This window comes from Zootoca vivipara, chromosome 6 (assembly GCF_965207765.1).
Source record: "Zootoca vivipara chromosome 6, rZooViv2.hap1.1, whole genome shotgun sequence".
Lineage (NCBI taxonomy): Eukaryota > Metazoa > Chordata > Lepidosauria > Squamata > Lacertidae > Zootoca > Zootoca vivipara.
Window position 1 is genome coordinate 93559711 of NC_142589.1, and position 21141 is coordinate 93580851.

A 21141-nucleotide genomic window follows, 5' to 3' on the forward strand; every position below is an offset into this window, starting at 1 on the left:
ACCCCGAAAATAAATAGCAAAGGCAAAAGCACCAAACATATGCTCCAAATATCACCTCAGAACATTGCGGTCAGAAACGGAAGACTTCCATCGGAATGGTAGGGCGCAAATTTAGCAGCGCAACGCTAAAAATGGAAGCTCGGGACTCAAAACGGACCACGTTTGGCTTCCAAAACCGTTCGGAATCTGGAACACTTCCTTCTGGGTTTTCAGCATTTGGGTTCCAAGTAGTTCAAGAACTAAGCTGTTCGAAAACAGTGGTACCTCAGTTCTCGAACTTAATCCGTTCCGGGAGTCTGTTCGACTCCTGAAACCATTCAGAAACCAAGGCAAGCGGCTTCCGATGGGCTGCACTCGAGCGGAAGCCGCTTCGGATGTTCTGCTTCCGGAAAACGTCCGCAAACCAGAACGCTCACGTCCAGGTTTGCGGCGTCCAGGAGCCGATTTGTTTGACGGCTAAGCCGTTTGAGAACCAAGGTACCACTTTACCTGCATTTTTGGATATCATTGGATGAGCTACCTCTAACTAGAAGAAGAATTCCCTCCTGGGAGTGGAGGAATGCCTCTTTCAGAAACATGGGGCTGTAGCTTCCACTGGCCCCGGAAACCAGCACGACCAATGGGCAGTGATGATCAGAGTTGTCATTTCCCAGCATCCCGAGCGACATAGATGCCCCCGCCCCCTAATCAAATAAGCGGCATTCCCTGCTGTGTGCAAGAGAATGCCTCTTCCCGGGTCAGCAATATGTAACAAAAGAAATCCCCTGCGTTGCAAACACAGACAAACTTAAACAATAACAGGCAACACGTGGCAAATTATGTTCTAACAACACATACATAACCTGTGTTATTCCGCAATTCTTGAATAGAGAACATATGGTGGAGATACAACTAATAACATATGGTGGAGATACTGTGTGAACAAAACTAGAGAAGGTAGTCAATTCAATATCACCGGGGCAAACAAGCCTTTCAGTAGTCCCGATCCTGCAATCATGCGATGGCAGAAGCTCAAAGCGTAGCAATTCTTAAGCAGAGAATATGTAATAGAATCACAGAAAATGGAAATCTATTGCTGCTGCACGAACAAAATTAGACAATACAGTGGTACCTCAGTTTATGAACACAATTGGTTCCGGAAGTCTGTTCATAAACTGAAGCGTTCATAAACTGAAGCGAACTTTCCCATTGAAAGTAATGGAAAGTGAATTAATCCGTTCCAGATGGGTCCGCGGCGTTCGTAAACCGAAAATTCGTAAACAGAGGTTCCATTGTATAGTCCATCGGTATGCAGGCCCAGCTCTAGGGGTAGGCTGGGTGGCTTGGGGAACCAGGGCGCCGGGCCATTGCTGCCAATTTTTTCCTTTTCTCATGAGGAAGCCTATTCAGCATAAGGGAATTTCCCTTAAAAAAAGGGATAACTTGGCAGCTATGCGCCGGGCCGGCAGGGGGACGCCGTGTGGTGCAGCCGTGTGGAAGCTGTGCTGCGCGCTGCGCCCGTCCACCTGCCACGGCAAGAAATAGTTCGGGGCGGGGGCGCCAGAGCGATCTCCGCACCACGGCGCCCGGGTGCCCGACATGCTTGAGACAGCCCTGTCGGTATGTTGTTGTTTGTTGTTTAGTCATGTCCGACTCTTTGTGACCCCATGGACAGAGCACGCCAGGCACTCCTGTCTTGCACCGCCTCCCGCAGTTTGGTCAGACTCATTTTTGTAGCTTTGAGAACACTGTCCAACCATCTCGTCCTCTGTTGTCCCCTTCTCCTAGTGCCCTCCACAGAAAGGCAGTGCAAGACAGGAGTGCCTGGTGTGCTCTGGTCCATGGGGTCACGAAGAGTCGGACACGACTAAACAACAAATATAAGTATATGTTGTTAGAACATAATTAGCCACGTATTGCCTGTTATTGTTTAAGTCTTCCCAGGTCTTGCTGGGGCAGGAGCCTCTATTTAAAAGAAACATTCCCTCTTCAGAGTGGGAGCCGAGGGGTGGCAGAACCCCTGGCCCTCCAGACGTCGTTGGGAGTTGTAGTTTAGCAGCACCCAGAGGGCGCCACGCTGGCTATCCCTGCCTTAGCTGAAGTCTTTCTTCCTTTTTTTTTTTTAGCTCTGCTTAATATGTTGTATGACCTAGGGAGAAAAAAGCCACTTGGGACTGGAGGGGACTCTCAACCTGGCCAGATCCCCTTCAGGGCACCGCTGGTAATGTAAATTATGATTTGTGCGCAAAATGCTTTTTAAAACATTAAAAAGAAAAAGCCAACCGGCGTTTTGTACTAGGCCAAAAGCGGACTTTTGTGCTGTGTCTGTTTTCATCTTTATCCATCCTTTCCAAATATTTTCCCTCCACCACAACTAGGAGTTTTTCCTCCCCTGCATTTCTAGATTGAACTGAAATAAAAAAATTCCTTCAGTAGCACCTTAAAGACCAACTAAGTTTTTATTTTGGTATGAGCTTTCGTGTGCATGCACACTTCTTCAGATACCTTCTGAAGAATCTGAAGAAGTGTGCATGCACACGAAAGCTCATACCAAAATAAAAACTTAGTTGGTCTTTAAGGTGCTACTGAAGGAATTTTTTTATTTTACTTCGACCCAGACCAACACGGCTACCTACCTGTAACTAGATTGAACTGCAGTTCGATGACTCTTGTTGCCCCCCCCCCCCCCGGAGAACAGTGTGTGTGTGTTTGTGTCTGTAAAAGATACACAGCGATTTGCTGAGAATCGGTTCTTGATTTGGGGGGGGCTATGGACAGGGGTTTCTTTTTTATATGCTGTTTACGTTGTGTTTCTCTAACTGCCCCAGGACCTTCAGATGAAGTTTGGGGTAAGAAATAGTAATATAATAATGGGCTGTATTCAATTAAGTTCTAATAACTCAGAGTAGGCCCACTGAAATGAGTGCACCGAAGTCAGTCATCGGGTCTCCGACAGGGCAGGGAATCGATGAACGGCAAATCTGCCCGATGCGCAGATTTCCCAAACGATTCGCAAAGGTTTGCTTTTGCGATTTTGCAAGGCGGTTCTCTGGCCGCATGTAATGCGTGGAGATGAGGGGAAACAGCATGTCAAAACATTAGGGGGAAATGACACAAGAAGGCACAATATTAAGGCAGGTTGATTTGCAAGAAATGTGTGCGTTGCACGCCCAAATGTGCCGTTTTAGGAGGAAATCACAAGTCATGGCCCTCGCCTGCTAGCCTGCTCCCTAAAATATCCCTGGTTTGCTCCTTTCTATATATATGGTGCCTACATTCTGCATGGACTGGTTGCAGGGCAACATGGGCAAATGGCTTGAGATACCTATTAAAGGAAAAGGTAAAGGGACCCCTGACTGTTAGGTCCAGTCGCGGACGACTTTGGGGTTGTGGTGCTCATCTCACTTTACTGGCCGAGGGAGCCGGTGTACAGCTTCCGGGTCATGTGGCCAGCAGGACTAGGCTGCTTCCAGAAACCAGAGCAGCGCACGGAAATGCTGTTTACCTTCCCGTCGGAGTGGTGCCTATTTATCTGCTGGCATTTTGACGTGCTTTCGAACTGCTAGGTTGGCAGAAGCAGGGACCCAGCAACGGGAGCTCACCCCGTCGCAGGGATTCGAACCGCCGACCTTCTGATCGGCAAGCCCTAGGCTCAGTGGTTTAACCCACAGCGCCACTCGCATCCCTCCCCAAGATACCTATTAGGTCCATCAATTGTCATATAGCTTTTATTCAACACCAAGGAACAGCGGGAAATTGTTGTTGACAAAGGACGGCTGGGCATATAAAGGGCCCCATCACCTTCAGGAGCTGAGGGCCTCACTAAACCTAAATCTGGCCCTGGCCTGGGGTGGTTGGTTTTGGGGAGGTTCGGGATGGCCTCTGCCGCATGCCCACTGCAGCTAAACAAAACACCAAACAGCCGTCCCCTTTGTGTTTCAAAAGCGGTTTGTGTTGACCTAATCCCCTTTCCTGCTGAATCTGTGAACAATCCGACCGGCGGCGGGTGACCGGGGCAGCGGAAAGGGGGGGGATTTGGCGGCTGCGGAGCTCGGCGGGTGTGTGTGTCACAGAATGTAGGTAAGAAAAGCGCCCCGGGGTTTCTCTGCAAGCTTCCGGAAATTGCCCTTGTGCCTGCAAAAACACACACACACACGCGCACAAACGTACACACACACAACAAACACGGCAAACTTTTTAGCTTTCCAAGCTATCCGGCTCTTTCGTTAGGCGGAGGGAGACAAATGCCTTTTTTTTTTGTTAAGTTCAATCTTTGAAATCAACATATATACCGTACACACAAAGAAAACTTAGGGAAAGAAAGGAAAAAAGAGGGGGGGGGAACAGAACAAAAGAAACACAGCACACCTCTTGAAAAACAAAAATAAAATCGTACATCACGAATACACAAAAATATCCCAGCCATCAACTTCCAACTTCCTTGATATGGGTTTCCTTAATTGCTTGCCTCTGTTTTCCAATGGGAGACAAATGTCTCAGGTGGCGGGTGCTTCAGGGGTGGGCGTTGGGGGCAAGCCCACCCCACCCCAGTGTTGTAGGGCAGAGTTGTATGTGCCTCAAAGCCCCTCCGGAGCTCCCCGGTCAATACCACAGTTCCCAGACTTACCTGGGAAAGAGGGGCTGGCTGTTAAACCATCTGGGGATCGGGGAATATCTGAGAAACTACAGTTCCCAGGAATCTCTAGGGGAAGCCATGCCTGTTCAAGGCAATACCCTCCATCGTTTCTCTGATGAAAACTAGGATTTTCATTTCTACCCTCCACATCTGACTGGGTTGCCCCAGCCACTCGGGGCGGCTTCAGAAAACACCATCCCCTCCAACATTTCTCCAATGAAAATAAGGACATCCTAAGGAAAAGCGGGCCATTCCGGGATCAAAACAGAAACTGGGACGCCTTCTCTAAATCAGGGGCATCCGTGGAAAATAGGGACACTTGCTAAGGAGCTGCTTTAAGCGTACATGGCCTAGCATTCATAATAAAGCCCCACTGAAACCAATGGACTCAAGTCCCTTAGGTTCAATAGGTCTACTCTGAGTAGGACATGGTTGCTTATCACTCCGGGGGTGGGAGGCTTTTAAACATTTGCAATCCAATGAGTGTTTTCTCGGAAGTAGGTAGGGTTGGGGGCAACGCTGGGTTTGGTTCCATATTCTAATCCAAAAAAAAAAAGGAGTTTGCAAAATTCAAACGCAGCTAAGCTCTTTGAAATTTGCACCCATCTGAATTTTGCAACGCGAAATGAATGCGTGCGAAGGTGGTTATGTGAAGTGGAAGCGTTTCATCAACCGCATGTATATTGGTGGAAAATAACGCATGCAGATATTGGGGGGCGGGGGGCGGCGGCGGCTTGCAAATGCCTGTCCACGAAGCAACATCGAGGAGGCTAAAGTACCGAGAGTCAAACCGCTTCGTGAGCGCCATCGAAGTGGCCTCCCCGGGGCCTAAGCCTGGGCCGTGTGTCTGGGGGTCCTAGGCTGCCCAGACGACAAGACCCCCATCTCGGCCTCAAAGATGGGGTCCAAAGGAAAGCAGAGCAAGACGTTTGGCACCAGCTTGGCTGCAGGAGTTGCCGGAAGGATGCCTAAAAGGTGCCATCCAACCGCCTTAGGGACTCCGCTCCAGATTTGTGTAGGGTTTACTCCTGAGCCTTGCCTTCTCTTGAAGATATCCTGCAAGGCAGTGGAGGTTTAGGGTCAGATTTTTCCTCCTAGATGGGCTCCCTTCCCAGGTGGACAAGCCCCACCTATCCCTCGCTTCCCTCTACAGAAACAGCCTGCTTGACCTTTGACCCACTCTTGGTCTCGTCTTCTCTGTCCGCCAGAGCCTGTCTAACTCACTGAGGGTTTGAGACCCATCGGCTCCCTTCACCTGGTTTAGCAGGCCAGTCGAAGCTGTTCCCAGGTGTGGCCGTCGTCTCATGCTTCCGGCTTCCGGGAGCCGCAGATGAGATCTGAGTGCAGGGTGGGAGCCAAAGGTGGACAAACTGACCCCAGAAGCAGCACGATGTGTCCCCCACCAGATGTAATACCCCTCCCCTAACACCCCTTGCCAGAGTGGCGCATGCTGTGGTTATCTCCCGCTTGGACTACTGCAATGCGCTCTCCATGGGGCTAACTTTGAAGGTAACCTGGAAACTGCAACTAATCCAGAATGCGGCAGCTAGACTGGGGACTGGGAGCGGCCGCCGAGACCATATAACACTAGTCCTGAAAGACCTACATTGGCTCCCAGGAAGTTTTCGGGAACAATTCAAAGTCTTGGTGCAGACATTGAAAGCCCTAAATGGCCTCGGCCCAGTGAGCGTCTCCACCCCCATCGTCCAGCCTGGACACTGAGGTCCAGCTCGGAGGGCCTTCTGGTGGTTCCCTCCCTATGAGAAGTGAGGTTGCAGGGAACCAGGCAGAGGGCCTTCTTGGTGGTGGCGCCCACCCTGTGCAACACCCTCCCTTCAGATGTCAAGGACATGTACTGGCTTCACATGTACTGGCTTGAGAGCAGTACATGTGAAAAGGATCTAGGAGTCTTGGTAGACCACAAACTTGACATGAGTCAGCAGTGTGATGCAGCAGCTAAAAAGGCCAATGCAATTCTGGGCTGCATCAATAGGAGTATAACATCTAGATCGAGGGAAGTAATAGTACCACTGTATTCTGCTCTGTTCAGACCTCACCTGGAGTACTGTGTCCAGTTCTGGGCACAACAGTTCAAGAAGGATACGGACAAGCTGGAACGTGTCCAGAAGAGGGCAACCAATATGGTCAAAGGCCTGGAAACGATGCCTTATGAGGAACGGCTTAGGGAGCTGGAGAAGAGAAGGTTAAGGGGCGATGTGATAGCCATGTTCAAATATATAAAAAGATGTCATATAGAGGAGGGAGAAAGGTTGTTTTCTGCTGCTGCTCCAGAGAAGCGGACACGGAGCAATGGATTCAAACTACAAGAAAGAAGATTCCACCTAAACATTAGGAAGAACTTCCTGACAGTAAGAGCTGTTCGGCAGTGGAATTTGCTACCAAGGAGTGTGGTGGAGTCTCCTTCTTTGGAGGTCTTTAAGCAGAGGCTTGACAGGCATATGTCAAGAATGCTTTGATGGTGTTTCCTACTTGGCAGGGGGTTGGTCTGGATGGCCCTTGTGGTCTCTTCCAACTCTATGATTCTATTATTCTAAACAACGACCTGACTTTTAGAAGACATCTGAAGGCAGCCCTGTTTAGGGAAGCTTTTTATGTTTGATGTTTTACCGTGTTTTTAATATTCTGTTGGGAGCCGCCCAGAGTGGCTGGGGTGGCCTGACCAGATGGGCGGGGTACAAATAATAAATTATGATAATATTATTATTATGATAATAATCACACAGCATTTCCGACGAGGCCCCCCTTGCGGATTTGTTAGGAAGGCATTCCACGGCGGGCTGCAAAGAATCATCATAAAAACCCGACCCGTGTCAAAAACAGTGGCCTGTAATAAACAGTGACGAACCACTGGCTTCAAAAGAACATGGTCCTCAAGCCACATGTATAATGAAACCTCTGGAATGAGGAGCCCATGAGCTCATTGCTGGTTTTACTGCCTCTTCTCATTCTTCCCGAGCCCTGTCCAATTTTAGCAGCCTAAACTAGCAAAGGCTACCGTGGAAGGCTTCCCAAAACCAAAAACAATAACATAATATTTTGGTGTGTTTTTTTTTAAAATAAAGACCTCCTGATAATCTTCCAGCTCTGCCCGACTTGACGAGATTCCCCGTGTTCTCTTATTTCCCTCGGTCAAGCCTTCGCTGTCCAAAAAGGCCTCCGAGCCAACGGGAGACGGAGAGAGGGAGAGAAACAGCCTCCTATAAAGACCTGCTTTTTCCACCGCAGCTCCAGTTTCAAAGAGACCTGCGAGGAGGGACAACGGCAGACCCCCCGAGTCTCCTGTGTGTCCCAACCTGGGAGGAGGGGGAAAAAAAGAAACAAAGTGTGCGAGGGATTAGAACCCAAGGCCGGAGAGATGGAGGGCCAGAAGGCGGTGCTTTTCCTGTGCTTGGCGCTTTTCGGCTGCGTGGCGGCTCAAGGTAAACGCCGGTTTTTTCCATTTCCGGCCATTGAATTGCAGGGTCACCCCAAAGGACATCTAGCCTGACCCCCCCTTCGGAGCAAGAATCCAGTGGTGAGGTGGCAGTGGCGGAGGCAGGGGGCACAAAATAGGGGCGGGGGGGGGAAATGTGTCCAGTTTGCAGAAGCGTCGCGACCCGCAAATATGAAAAGCCCCTCCAAATCTGCCCCACTTTGAATTCCAGGATGTGGTTCTAACCAGTGGGGGGAAATTGCACCCCCAAAAAATAGAAAAGAGGGAATGTGAACTGGAAAATTCCTTCTTTTGGGGGGGGGTTTGCACCCCTGCGGGCAGGGGGAAGAGTATATTTTTGTGAAAACCACTGTGCATTGGGTCGTTGAGTCATGTCCAACTCTTCGTGACCCCATGGACCAGAGCACGCCAGGCACTCCTGTCTTCCACTGCCTCCCACAGTTTGGTCAGACTCATGTTGGTAGCTTCGAGAACACTGTCCAAGCATCTCGTCCTCTGTCGTCCCCTTCTCCTTGTGCCCTCCATCTTTCCCAACATCAGGGTCTTTTCCAGGGAGTCTTCTCTTCTCAGGAGGTGGCCAAAGTATTGTAGCCTCAGCTTCAGGATCTGTCCTTCCAGTGAGCACTCGGGGCTGATTTCCTTCAGAATGGAGAGGTTTGATATTCTTGCAGTCCATGGGACTCTCAAGAGTCTCCTCCAGCACCATAATTCAAAAGCATCAATTCTTCGGCGATCAGCTTTCTTTATGGTCTAGCTCTCACTTCCATACATCACTACTGGGAAAACCATAGCTTTAACTATACGGACCTTTGTCGGCAAGGTGATGTCTCTGCTTTTTAAGAGACATCTTTAAAAGGTTACAGCCCATTAAATTCTACCCGCTGAAATCCATGGGCTTCTGTTGGCCGTTTCTGTTATTCCCGACAGGTCTACTCTAAGCAGGGCTAGCGCTCGATGCAGCTCCTTATAATGGGGGGGGGATTCATTGTGGAAATTTCTTCCCCGTTGTGCAAAATTGCTTGCAGAAAGTGTGTGTGTCTTTTCGGGGTCGTGTCTGAATTTTGTGCAATTTGAGAGGGTGAGAGTCACACACTGCTGGGGGAGACAGAGCAAACTGAAGCTTAAGACCTGACAAGGGGGAGAAATAATAATAATAATAATAATAATAATAATAATAATAATAGAACATCAAACGTTAAAAACTTCCTCAAACAAATCTAGAAAGACTGGATTTGAAGCAGACCTTGGGGAGCAATGGATTCAAACTACAAGAAAGAAGCTTCCACCTAAACATTAGGAAGAACTTCCTGACAGTAAGAGCTGTTCGACAGTGGAATTTGCTGCCAAGAAGTGTGGTGGAGTCTCCTTCTTTGGAGGTCTTTAAGCAGAGGCTTGACAGGCATATGTCAAGAATGCTTTGATGGTGTTTCCTGCTCGGCAGGGGGTTGGACTGGATGGCCCTTGAGGTCTCTTCCAACTCTACGATTCTATGATTCTATGAGTACAATTCCCATACAAAGGGGGCAGATAATCTCCATGCCCCCCCTCCGAACCCCAACAGCTACAAGGCACAGCTACGCACAAAAATTCACCAAACAGGGAGACATCAGGGTCCAAAATACCCAGGAAAGTGTGTTAACGTTGCGCCTGAGCTATGAAATCACGGTCTCTCCCTGAAATTCACAAAAGCGAAGGCAGTTTCTTTCTCTCCCTTTTTTAGAACCCACCTTATTTCTGTGATTGTAAGTTGTGCTAAACTTTTTGCACCCTGTGCCCTTTTAAAACGTGAATTTTTTGTGGGGGGGCAGGCTATTAGGTGGTTGTGGTTGTTTAATTCTTATTATGTATTTTGTGGGGGTTTTTATATCTTGATTTTGTTCCGTGAACCACCCTGAGGACCCCGCCCCCCCCCCAGGTATAGGGGAGTATATAAATTCAATAAGTAATAATCTATATCTATATCTATCTACATCTATCTATATCTATATCTATCTATTTCTCTTTCCCTTTCTCTCTCTCTCTCTCTCTCTCATCTATCTATCACAGGCTTCCTCAAACTCGGCCCTCCAGATGTTTTGGGACTACAACTCCCATGATCCCTAGCTAGCAGGACCAGTGGTCAGGGATGATGGGAATTGTAGTCTCAAAACACCTGGAGGGCCGAGTTTGAGGAAGCCTGATCTATCATCTATCTATTTATCATCTCTATCTATCTATCTATCTATCATCTATCTATCTATCTATCTATCTATCATATCATCTATCTATCTATCTATCTATCTATCTTTCTATCTATCTATCTATCTATCTATCTATCTATCTATCTATCTATCTATCTATCATCTATCTATGTAATTACACACACACACACACACAAACATTGTGCTTAAATTGGTGTATAACCTGCCCTGGGACCTTAGGGCGAAGAGCAGGGAATTATCATAGAAGTTTATCATACCATCGTTGAATTGCCACGTACAGGAATTGAACCTGCAACCTTGGCAATCACCGTGCCGTAACCCAGTGTTTCTTGACCTTTTCCCGGCCGCGGCCCCCTTTCCGACCTTGCTTCCTCCCCGTCCTACCAGCAGAAAGGTCGCTATTTTGCTTCTGAATAGAAGCTTTACTTATAATTTTTACAGTTCTATAATTTCACCTGTGGCCCTCTTGGAATATCCAGGGGTGGGGGTTTCTGTGGGGGGGGGGGGCATATGGCTGAGAAACACTGCTCTAACCAACTGAGCTGTCCAGACTAGATCCGAATGCTAAAGGAGACCCAAAGTGTCATTCATTCTAACCTCCTGCAGAATAATAATAATAATAATAATAATAATAATAATAATATGAATAAATTGCTGGGGGGGGGAGAGAGTTCTATGTATCCCCATAATACTGGGAAGGGAGTCATCTGATTATATCCTTGGCCAATATCTTCACCACAGACTGATAGAAGGACTTTTAAAATGTGTATTTTTTTGTGTGGGGCGGGCTATTAGGTGGTTGTGGTTGTTTAATTCTTATTATGTATTTTGTGGGGTTTTTTATATCTTGATTTGGATCGGCGGAACTCCTTGCTGCAGGAAGTGACGATGACAGCCTTCAACTTAGCTGGCTCTTTTTTTTAAAAAAAAAAAGGGTTTAAATCATAGAATAGAATGGTTGGAAGGGAGCACGAAGGGTCATTTAGTCCAACCCCAATCTCTTGCCAAAAGTGGGGCTGACTCGAATCCGCAACCTTGAGATTAAGAGTCTCATGCCCTCTACTTTGCAGGGAGGGGGGAAATGGGTCTGTTTGCATGTTTGCTCCCGGCACAAATCTCAGTCACGCAGAGGGCTTCAGATGGGGGGGGGGGGTTTGCCTTCAAAGTTTAAATCGGCATTTCCGTTCCGAGATCGGTGGAATTTCCTTTGCATCTCCCGAGAGGGTCTTGTCTTCTGATCTGAGCCTGGTCATCCTGACCTTCTTACCCCTTCCCCTGTGCAATGCAGGAATTATTCCGAATTATTCCTTCACTCTCCCCTCCGGGAATTTCCTATATATGCAGGATATAGAAGAGAAGAAGAATCTTTATTTGCATCAGCCGCTAGCCGTAGCAATAAAACGAAATAAAACATACTGAAGATAGAGGTAAAAAAACTTAACTATAGAAAGCACATTTTGGGGGGAGGGGGAGGTTTCGCATCCATAATCAAATAATAGATCTTCTTCAAATCGCCCCTGCTAAAAACGTTGCAGTTTTTGCTGATCCTCTTGATCTGCTAAAAGAAAAGTCCCAGTGCAGGATTCCACCTTCCTTTTTTTTTTAAGCTTTCCATAAACATGCAATCGAAAATATCTTGGGGCAAAACAGGAAAAAAATGGAACGATTTAATATATACCACTATTGTTTACTCTGCTCTCACAGACCCTCCCAGTGTCCCAATTTTCCAGGGACAGTCCCAGATTAACAGAAGCCGTCCCAAATAATAATAATAATAATAATAATAATAATAATAATAATAATAATGGAACAGAGTGTTCACTGGAGAAATATTTTAGGGGGTGCCTTCAGGTCCTGCTGCAAATTCTTCTGCAAATCAGAATGAAGAGGGCTGGAACCTTAGTTTATTTTGGGGGGGGGAGGGGGGGACATAGGAACATAACCAGAGCTTGCTGGATCAGGCCAATGGCCCATGCAGTCCAACATCCTGTTCTCCCAGCGCCAAACAGGAAGCGTAGAATTGTAGAGCTGGAAGGGACCCTCAAGGGCCATCCAGTCCAGCCCCCTGCGATGCAAAGGAATCTCGGCCGAAGCATCCATGACCGACGGCCATCCGACCTCTGCTTAAAAACCTCCAAGGAAGGAGAGTCCGCCACCTCCCAAGGAGGGAGGCCGTTCTCCGCTGTCCAACTTCTCTTACAATCAGAAAGTTATTCTGCGGAAAAGCCGCAAGCGGGATTCGAACACAGGAGCCCCTCTCCGCTGTCCTGCGGCTTCCGGCAACTGGTATTCAGAAAAATTTCTGCCTCCAATCGTGGAGGCAAAGCAGAGCGTCTCCATGAATTTGCCCAATCCTTTTTTTTAAAGCCATCTCAGTTGGCGGTCCATCGCTGCCTCCCGTGGGAAGGAGTTCCACAGATTAACAACGCGCTCTCTGTGTTGTGTGGTCACTCCTTTCTTTTGTCTGTCCTGAATTTCCCCACATACAGCTTCAGTGGATGTCCACGAACTCAGATGTTAGGAGGGAGGGAGAAAACATTTTCTCTGACCGTTAATAATAATAATAATAATAATAATAATAATAATAATAATAATTTTATTATTTATGCCCCACCCATCTGGCTGAGTCTCCACAGCCACTCTGGGCGGCTAACAGCACATATGAAAACTCAGCAAAACGTCAAACATTAAAAACTGCCTTCAGACGTCTTCCAAAAGTTGTGCCGACGTGGGCTGGATGACCTTTGGGGTTCCCTTCCAAACGGACAGTTCTGTAACTCCGTGGAATCATTTCCTGCATGCCACTTGTTCCCCGGCAGCCAAACCGCCCCCCCTCCTCGCCGGGGAACCCGGCAGGCGGCTTTCGGGGGCTACCGGAAAGGACCGCGAATCTTCATATTTCCTTTGCACATATTTTTGCTCCATCTTTCTCCGCCGCCTGACATTTGCGAAGCTCACCACCCTAATCCCGTTGACCTTCAAGACAAGGAACCGCAGTAAGAGCTCCGCAGGCAGGAGGCAACTTCTCAGCATGGCTTTTCTTCCCTCCGGCTGTGCCGTCTTCCGAGCGCTGCTGTGTTTGCATGCATGCATGCATGCATGAATCAATCTTTATTTGCCTCAGCCATCGGCCATAGCAATAAAATAACAATATGCTATACAGTGGTGCCTTGGTTTACAACCATAATCCGTTCCGGAGGTCCGTTTGCAAACCAAGGTACCGCTGTACAAAGAAGATAAATAAAAAGTCAATCACAGCGGTACCTTGGTTCTCAAACTTAATCCATTCTGGAAATTCCGTTCCAAAAGCAAAGTACAGTGGTACCTTGGTTTAAGTACACAATTGGTTCTGGAAGTCTGTACTTAAACTGAAGCGTACTGTTATGTACTGAGCTGAATCCTAGAACAAGAGGATTCAGAATCAGCGGGAGCTACCCAATCCAACTCCAGGTGGAAGTGAATCCGCAACCTGATTGGCCTGCTGGAGCAGCCAATCAGGCGGCTGGCAGAAGTGAATCTGCTACCTGATTGGCCTGTAGGAGCAGCCAATCAGGCTGCAGGCAGAAGTCAATCCACAATATAGTTGGCCCACAGGTGTAGCCCTGAAGTAGCCAATCACGCAAGGCCCATTGTGTAAATAATGTATATAAGCAGATGGTTTTGGGAAAAGAGCCATTCGTCTTCTCTTCTTCTCCTTGATGAATATGAGCTGAATAAAGAGCATGAAATTCACTCTCGACTCCGAGTATATTTCACTGGCGACGAAGGTGGGATCCTGATGAGCTGACCGCCACCACGCACTGCACCGCAGCACCGCCACCTGCTGCACCGCTGCATCGCACCGTGCATCCAGGCTTCAGCTCCAGGACCCAAGGAACCCAGAATGGCAACCGACAGCAGCTTCTTGCCATTCAAACCAGCATCAGGAGACTGGGAAGGGTACGCCGCCCGTTTCAACTTCCTCCTGCAAGCAAAAGAAGTCACCAACGATGCCATGAAGAGGGCGACATTCTTCAGCGTCTGTGGAGAGGAGACGTTTGAAATCGCCCGGGCTCTCCTTGCACCTAGAGATGTCGCTACCGTCTCTTACAAAACAATAATGGAACGGCTGAAGGAGCACTTTTCACCACAGCCCTCGGTGGTAGCTTGCCGAAATGCCTTCTACGCAAAGCGGCAAGCCCCGGGGGAAACCATAACTGGGTTTGTGACCTCCCTCCGCCAAGCCGCCCGGTTATGCAACTTCTCAGAGTTGGAGAACATGCTTCGTGACCGCCTCGTCGGTGGCCTGAGGGACGAGATGTTGCAACGACGCCTCTACGCCAAAAAAGACCTCACGTTCCAGATTGCTCTGGAGGAAGCCCTGGCAACCGAAGCCGCCGAGAGGTCAACGCAAGAGGCACGACCGGCCCCGCCATCCCAACCGAGGGTCTACCACGAAGACCTCACCGACGAATCCGAATCTGACAGGGAGGAAGTACACCGAGTACAGCGGCGCACTCAAGCAGCACACACACCACAGCAGCCTCGACGAGAAGGAGGGAACTGTGCAAGCTGCGGGGAGAACCACGAGAGGAGGACCTGTCGTTTCCGCAACGCAGAGTGCAGGCAGTGCAGAAAATTGGGACACATCGCCCGGGTGTGTCGGGCTCGACTCACCCGTCGACAAGCATCAGATGACCGACCCAGGAGCCCCAGGTCACACGGCACCATGCACCAAGGCAACTCGACGGAGATCACGGACTACCAGGTATTCCAGTTGCCCCATCCCAGCACAGAGAAAATTTATATAGAGGTACAGATAGAGGGAGCCCCATGCCGCATGGAGCTGGACACGGGTTCAACTCTATCCATAATCTCGGCCCGAACATTAAGGGAACTGTGCCCTAATGGGGGTCCCAAACTAAGGCCGGCCCCATTCACCCTCCGGGACTTCCAGAAACGTAAGGTCCCTACAATGGGGGTGGGGACCTTCAGGGTGCAATATCGAGGGCGAAAGCAACAATTGGACTTGCTGGTAGTTAAGGGCCCCTACGTTAGCTTACTGGGACTGGCATGGTTTGGACCTCTGGGGCTAGCCGTTACCGGGGTGAACCGCACTAGCTTACAAGTGGACGTGGACGCCATATGCAAAGAGTTTCCAGGGGTTTTCGATGGGGCATTGGGACGATATACAGGACCCCCCATTGCCCTACAGCTAGACCCCGCTGTACGACCCATCAGGCACAAGGCCCGCCGGGTCCCGTTCGCCCTGAAACCCCGCATAGACGAGGAATTGGACCGGCTCGTGGAGCAAGGAGTGCTGGAGCCGGTGCCCAACGCCCCCTGGGAAACTCCAATTGTCACACCCGTCAAGCCTAACGGTTCGGTCCGCATCTGTGCAGACTACAAATGCACCATAAACAAGGCTCTCACGGCCCATGCATACCCAGTGCCAGTGGTCAGCCATGTCCTCGCCACCCTGGCTGGGTCAAAAATCTTTGGCAAACTGGACTTGGCCCAAGCATATCAACAGTTGCCTGTGGACGAAGCCACAGCAGAGGCTCAGACGATTGTGACGCACAGAGGGGCATTCAGAGTAAAGCGGCTGCAATTTGGCGTTAGCGTGGCACCAGGCATATTCCAGAATCTAATGGACTCTCTCCTTAAAGGGATTCCTGGCGTCACCCCCTTCTTCGATGATGTACTGATCGCCGGGCCCACACCAGAGGAATTTGAGGACCGCCTCCGCTCCGTCCTGCACCGTTTCCAGACGGCGGGCCTCAAGGTGAAGCGGGAAAAGTGTTTACTGGGAGTGCCGCAGGTGGACTTTCTGGGATTTAAGGTGGACGCAGAAGGGGTCCATCCAACCGGTGACAAGGTACGGGCCATTTGTGAGGCCCCAGCACCCAAGAGCAAGCCCGAACTTCAGTCATTCTTGGGACTATTGAACTTTTACCATGCCTTCCTTCCCCATAAGGCAGCGGTAGCGGAGCCCCTACACAGACTCCTAGATAAAAGGGCCCCTTGGGTGTGGGGCCAGCGACAAAGGGCCGCATTCCAGGCAGTCAAGGACTTGCTCGTCTCGAACTCGGTCTTGGCACACTTCGACGAGAGGCTGCCAGTGGTGCTGGCATGCGACGCCTCTCCCTATGGCATCGGCGCTGTCCTGGGACACCAACTCCCGGATGGAAGAGAGGTGCCGGTGGCATACTTCTCCCAGACGCTTGCTGCAGCCGAACGAAACTACTCACAGATTGACAAGGAGGGTCTGGCAATCGTGAAGGGCGTAAAAAAATTCCATGATTTCTTGTACGGGCGGCCCTTTACCATAGTGACTGACCACAAGCCGTTGCTTGGCCTGTTTGCCCCCGAGAAGCAGACCCCCCAAGTGTTGTCTCCACGTGTCCTCAGGTGGTCAATTTTCCTTGCCGGCTACCAGTATGCACTAATCCACCGCCCTGGGAAGGCGATGGGCCACGCAGACGCACTCAGCAGGCTACCACTACCAGAAACAGGCCCCGACCCAGCGCCTGCGCAAGAGGTTATGACCCTGGAGCTGCTTCCCGACCGACCCATTCAGGCACAAGAAGTTGCGCACCATTCCACAAAAGATAGGGTCATCTCCCGGGTCCTGGACTGGGTGTGGCGAGGATGGCCCAGCAGCAGCCCCGGGCCAGAATTCGCTGGCTACACAAACCGCAAACATGAACTGTCGGCCCACAAGGGGTGCCTGTTATGGGGAAGCAGGGTTGTTGTTCCCCAGCCCCTCCGCAAAAGGGTCCTCACAGCCCTACACGAGACACACCCAGGGGTAGTGAGGATGAAGGCCCTTGCCAGGAGTTATGTGTGGTGGCCGGGGATTGACAGAGAGATAGAGGCCTGGGTCCAACACTGCCAGACCTGCCAAGAATCCCGCCCAGATCCCCCAAGGGCCCCAGTCCAGCCCTGGGAGTCCGCCCGACATCCATGGTCACGCTTGCACGTGGACTTCGCTGGCCCCTTCCAGGGAAAAACATTCTTCATAGTGGTGGATTCCTACACCAAATGGCTGGAGGTCGCACTGGTACCGTCCACTTCTACGGCGGCAGCCATCCGGGTACTACGTAAGCTGTTTGCAACCCACGGGCTCCCTGACACCCTCGTCTCGGACAATGGAACCGCATTCACGTCAGAGGAGTTCCAGACCTTCACAGCGCAGAACGCCATCCGCCACATCCGCTCAGCACCATTCCACCCTGCCACCAATGGCCAAGCGGAGCGCATGGTGCGGACCACCAAGGACAGCCTCCGCCGCATAACACAAGGGGACTGGGAATACCGCCTTGCCGCATTTCTTCTAGCACAGCACAGCACCCCAAGCACAACGACGGGCCGGAGCCCAGCTGAACTACTCATGGGCCGGCGCCTTGCAACTAGACTGGACCGACTTCACCCCGACAGAGCTCAGGATGAGGTAGTGGTGGGGAAAGGCAGGAACCCCCGGACATTTGTGGCCCAGGACCCAGTGTATGCAAAGAATTTTGGGGCAGGCCCAGCATGGGTACCCGCCACAGTCACCAAGGTGACCGGTCCCGTGTCGTACGAGGTACTAACGGAAGGGGGGCAATGTTGGCGCCGCCACTGCGACCAGCTACGGCGACGATTCCCAGGAGGAACCCGGGAGGAGAGCGGGACAGAGGGGTCCCAAGGGGACAGCAGGGCAGTGAGGCCTGTAGAGCGAGAGGGGTGGGCAGGGGAAGCAGAAGCAGTAGGCACAGAGGGGCGCCCCGAGGCTGGAAGGACACCGGAACCAGAGTCACAACCTAGTGGTTCAGTGGCGCCAGACCAGACAGCCCCGGCACAGCCAGCAGCCTCGGAACACGAGCCAGAACCAGAACCCCTGACCAAGGAACACCCCAGGCCACAACGCACACGGAGGCGGCCAGCAGACCTTGGGGACTACGAATGCAACTTCCCGGGCAGGACTGGAACTTAGAGGGGAGGGGTGTTATGTACTGAGCTGAATCCTAGAACAAGAGGATTCAGAATCAGCGGGAGCTACCCAATCCAACTCCAGGTGGAAGTGAATCCGCAACCTGATTGGCCTGCTGGAGCAGCCAATCAGGCGGCTGGCAGAAGTGAATCTGCTACCTGATTGGCCTGTAGGAGCAGCCAATCAGGCTGCAGGCAGAAGTCAATCCACAATATAGTTGGCCCACAGGTGTAGCCCTGAAGTAGCCAATCACGCAAGGCCCATTGTGTAAATAATGTATATAAGCAGATGGTTTTGGGAAAAGAGCCATTCGTCTTCTCTTCTTCTCCTTGATGAATATGAGCTGAATAAAGAGCATGAAATTCACTCTCGACTCCGAGTATATTTCACGTACTTAACCTGAAGCGAACTTTCCCATTGAAAGTAATGGAAAGTGGATTAATCCATTCCAGACAGTTCGCGAAGTACTTAAACTGAAGCGTACTTAACCTGAAGCAAACTTTCCCATTGAAAGTAATGGAAAGTGGATTAATCCATTCCAGACAGTTCGCAGAGTACTTAAACTGAAGCGTTCATAAACTGAAGCGAACTTTCTCATTGAAATTAATGGAAAGTGGATTAATCCGTTCCAGACGGTCCATGGAGTGCTCGACCTGAAGCGTACTTAACCCAAAGTATGAGTGTAATTGGTTCTGGAAGTCTGTACGGGTCCGCGGAGTACTTAAACGGAAAGTACTCAAACTGAAGCGTATTTAAACCGAGGTATGACTGTAACACGAAAGGGATCAATCCATTCCAGACTTTTAAAAGCAACCCCTAAAACAGCAATTGAACATGAATTTTGCTATCTAACGAGACCATTGACCCATGGCTCTTAAGGGGAGAGGGTCAGGGTCAGGGCCGTCTTAAGCATATCCAGCACCGTGGTGCAAAGAAGAAGAGAAGAGTTTGGATTTGATATCCCGCTTTATCACTACCCGAAGGAGTCTCAAAGCGGCTAACATTCTCCTTTCCCTTCCTCCCCCACAACAAACACTCTGTGAGGTGAGTGGGGCTGAGAGACTTCAGAGAAGCGTGACTAGCCCAAGGTCACCCAGCAGCTGCATGTGGAGGAGCGGAGACGCGAACCTGGTTCCCCAGATTACAAGTCTACTGCTCTTAACCACTACACCAAATCTTGCCTCCGGCGCCCGCCCCCCATTTCCCAGAGGTTTTTTTAGGGAGGACGGTGCTGCCGGTGGGGCTGCAGGAGGCGGGCAGTGGCTGGAGGGCGGCTCCTCGGGTGGGGAAGAGGTGAAGGCTGGATGCGGCGCCTCCAAGCTCAGCTGGCCACTTCGTGCCGCGGTGGCCACAGCAGACGGAGGCTCCGGGAGTGGCGCTGCTTCGGTGCAGCATGGCAGAGGTGGGCGATGGCGGTGATCTGATGCCGGGAGGCACCGCGTCCAGCCTCCGCCTCTTCCCTGGCGCCCTCCAGAACTTGGCGCCCTGGCGCCCTGCGCCACTAGCCTCTATGAGTAAGACGCCCCTGAGGAGGAGTTATGCTAAGACCAGACCACGTCATTACCGAGGAGGCAGGTTTAGTCGTTGTTTGAAGACTATCCCTGCCTCTGGACCAGAAGGATACTGGAATCAACAAGGGAAACCCACATGACCTGAAGATGTTGCAGATCAATGATGGTTGCATGGCTTTAGATACCTACTAGGTCAGGGGTCCGTATAGTTAAAGCTATGGTTTTCCCAGTAGTGATGTATGGAAGTGAGAGCTGGACCATAAAGAAGGCTGATCGCCGAAGAATTAATGCTTTTGAATTATGGTGCTGGAGGAGACTCTTGAGAGTCCCATGGACTGCTAGAAGATCAAACCTATCCATTCTTAAGGAAATCAGCCCTGAGTGCTCAGTGGAAGGACAGATCCTGAAGCCGAGGCTCCAAGACTTTGGCCACCTCATGAGAAGAGAAGACTCCCTGGAAAAGACCCTGATGTTGGGAAAGATGGAGGGCACAAGGAGAAGGGGACGACAGAGGACAAGATGGTTGGACAGTGTTCTCGAAGCTACGAACATGAGTCTGACCAAACTGCGGGAGGCAGTGGAAGACAGGAGTGCCTGGCGTGCTCTGGTCCATGGGGTCACGAAGAGTCAGACACGACTAAACAACTAAACAACAACAACAACAACAACAGGTCAAGGGTCAGCAAGGTTTACCTCTCCTGGGCCAGTTCACTCCAGCTGGACATATAAAGGGCCCCAGTACCTTCAGGAGCTTAGGGCATGGGTAGGCAAACGAAGGCCCGGGGGCCGGATGGGGCCCATTTGCCTTCTCAATCCAGACGGTCCAGGATTCAGTGTGTTTTTACATGAGTAGAATGTGTCCTTTTATTTAAAATGCATCTCTGGGTTATTTGTGGGGCGTAGGAATTCGTTCATTCCACACCACCCCAAAAAATATAGTCCGGCCCCCCACAAGGTCTGAGGGACAGTGGACCAGCCCCTTGCTGAAAAAGTTTGCTGACCCCTGGCTTAGGGTCTCATCAAACCTAAATCTGGCCCTGGTTGTCACATACATAAACAACAGTGGGTCTGCTCTTAAACGGGAACGACGGAAATGTACATAACCGTGGGCACAAGCCTCACAGTTCCACAGGTCTCTTTGAATGGGCTGTTGCACTTTTTCCAACAGATCCACCGGCGAAGAATGACTCGCGCCCAGCCAAGGAGCAGAAGAAGAGAGGGAACGCCCGGACGAGCTTCGAAGCGGGCATGGCTGGTACGTCATTTTGTTCTGGATATATGGATTTATCTCCAAGGGTTTTGTTTGCGGAAGTCTGAAGAAGATTTTGCAAGAAACAAACAGACCATTCTGTCTCTTTGCTGTTCCGGAAGTTCCATGCCATCGCACCCCATCCCACCTTAAATTTGGT

General features: G+C 50.4%; 1 protein-coding gene across 2 annotated transcripts in view; it reads left to right on the forward strand.

Moving 5' to 3' along the window:
• The first annotated feature begins 7734 nt into the window (after positions 1 to 7734).
• CILP2 (cartilage intermediate layer protein 2) overlaps positions 7735 to 21141 on the forward strand; it is a 31763-nt gene continuing 18356 nt past the window's right edge. For both annotated transcript variants that reach the window (XM_035120657.3, XM_035120658.3), the window contains exons 1-2: positions 7735 to 8055; positions 20901 to 20987. In XM_035120657.3, the coding sequence (XP_034976548.3) occupies positions 7992 to 8055; positions 20901 to 20987 (151 nt within the window). In that variant the 5' untranslated portion in view covers positions 7735 to 7991. The remainder of the gene's footprint in view (positions 8056 to 20900; positions 20988 to 21141) is intronic.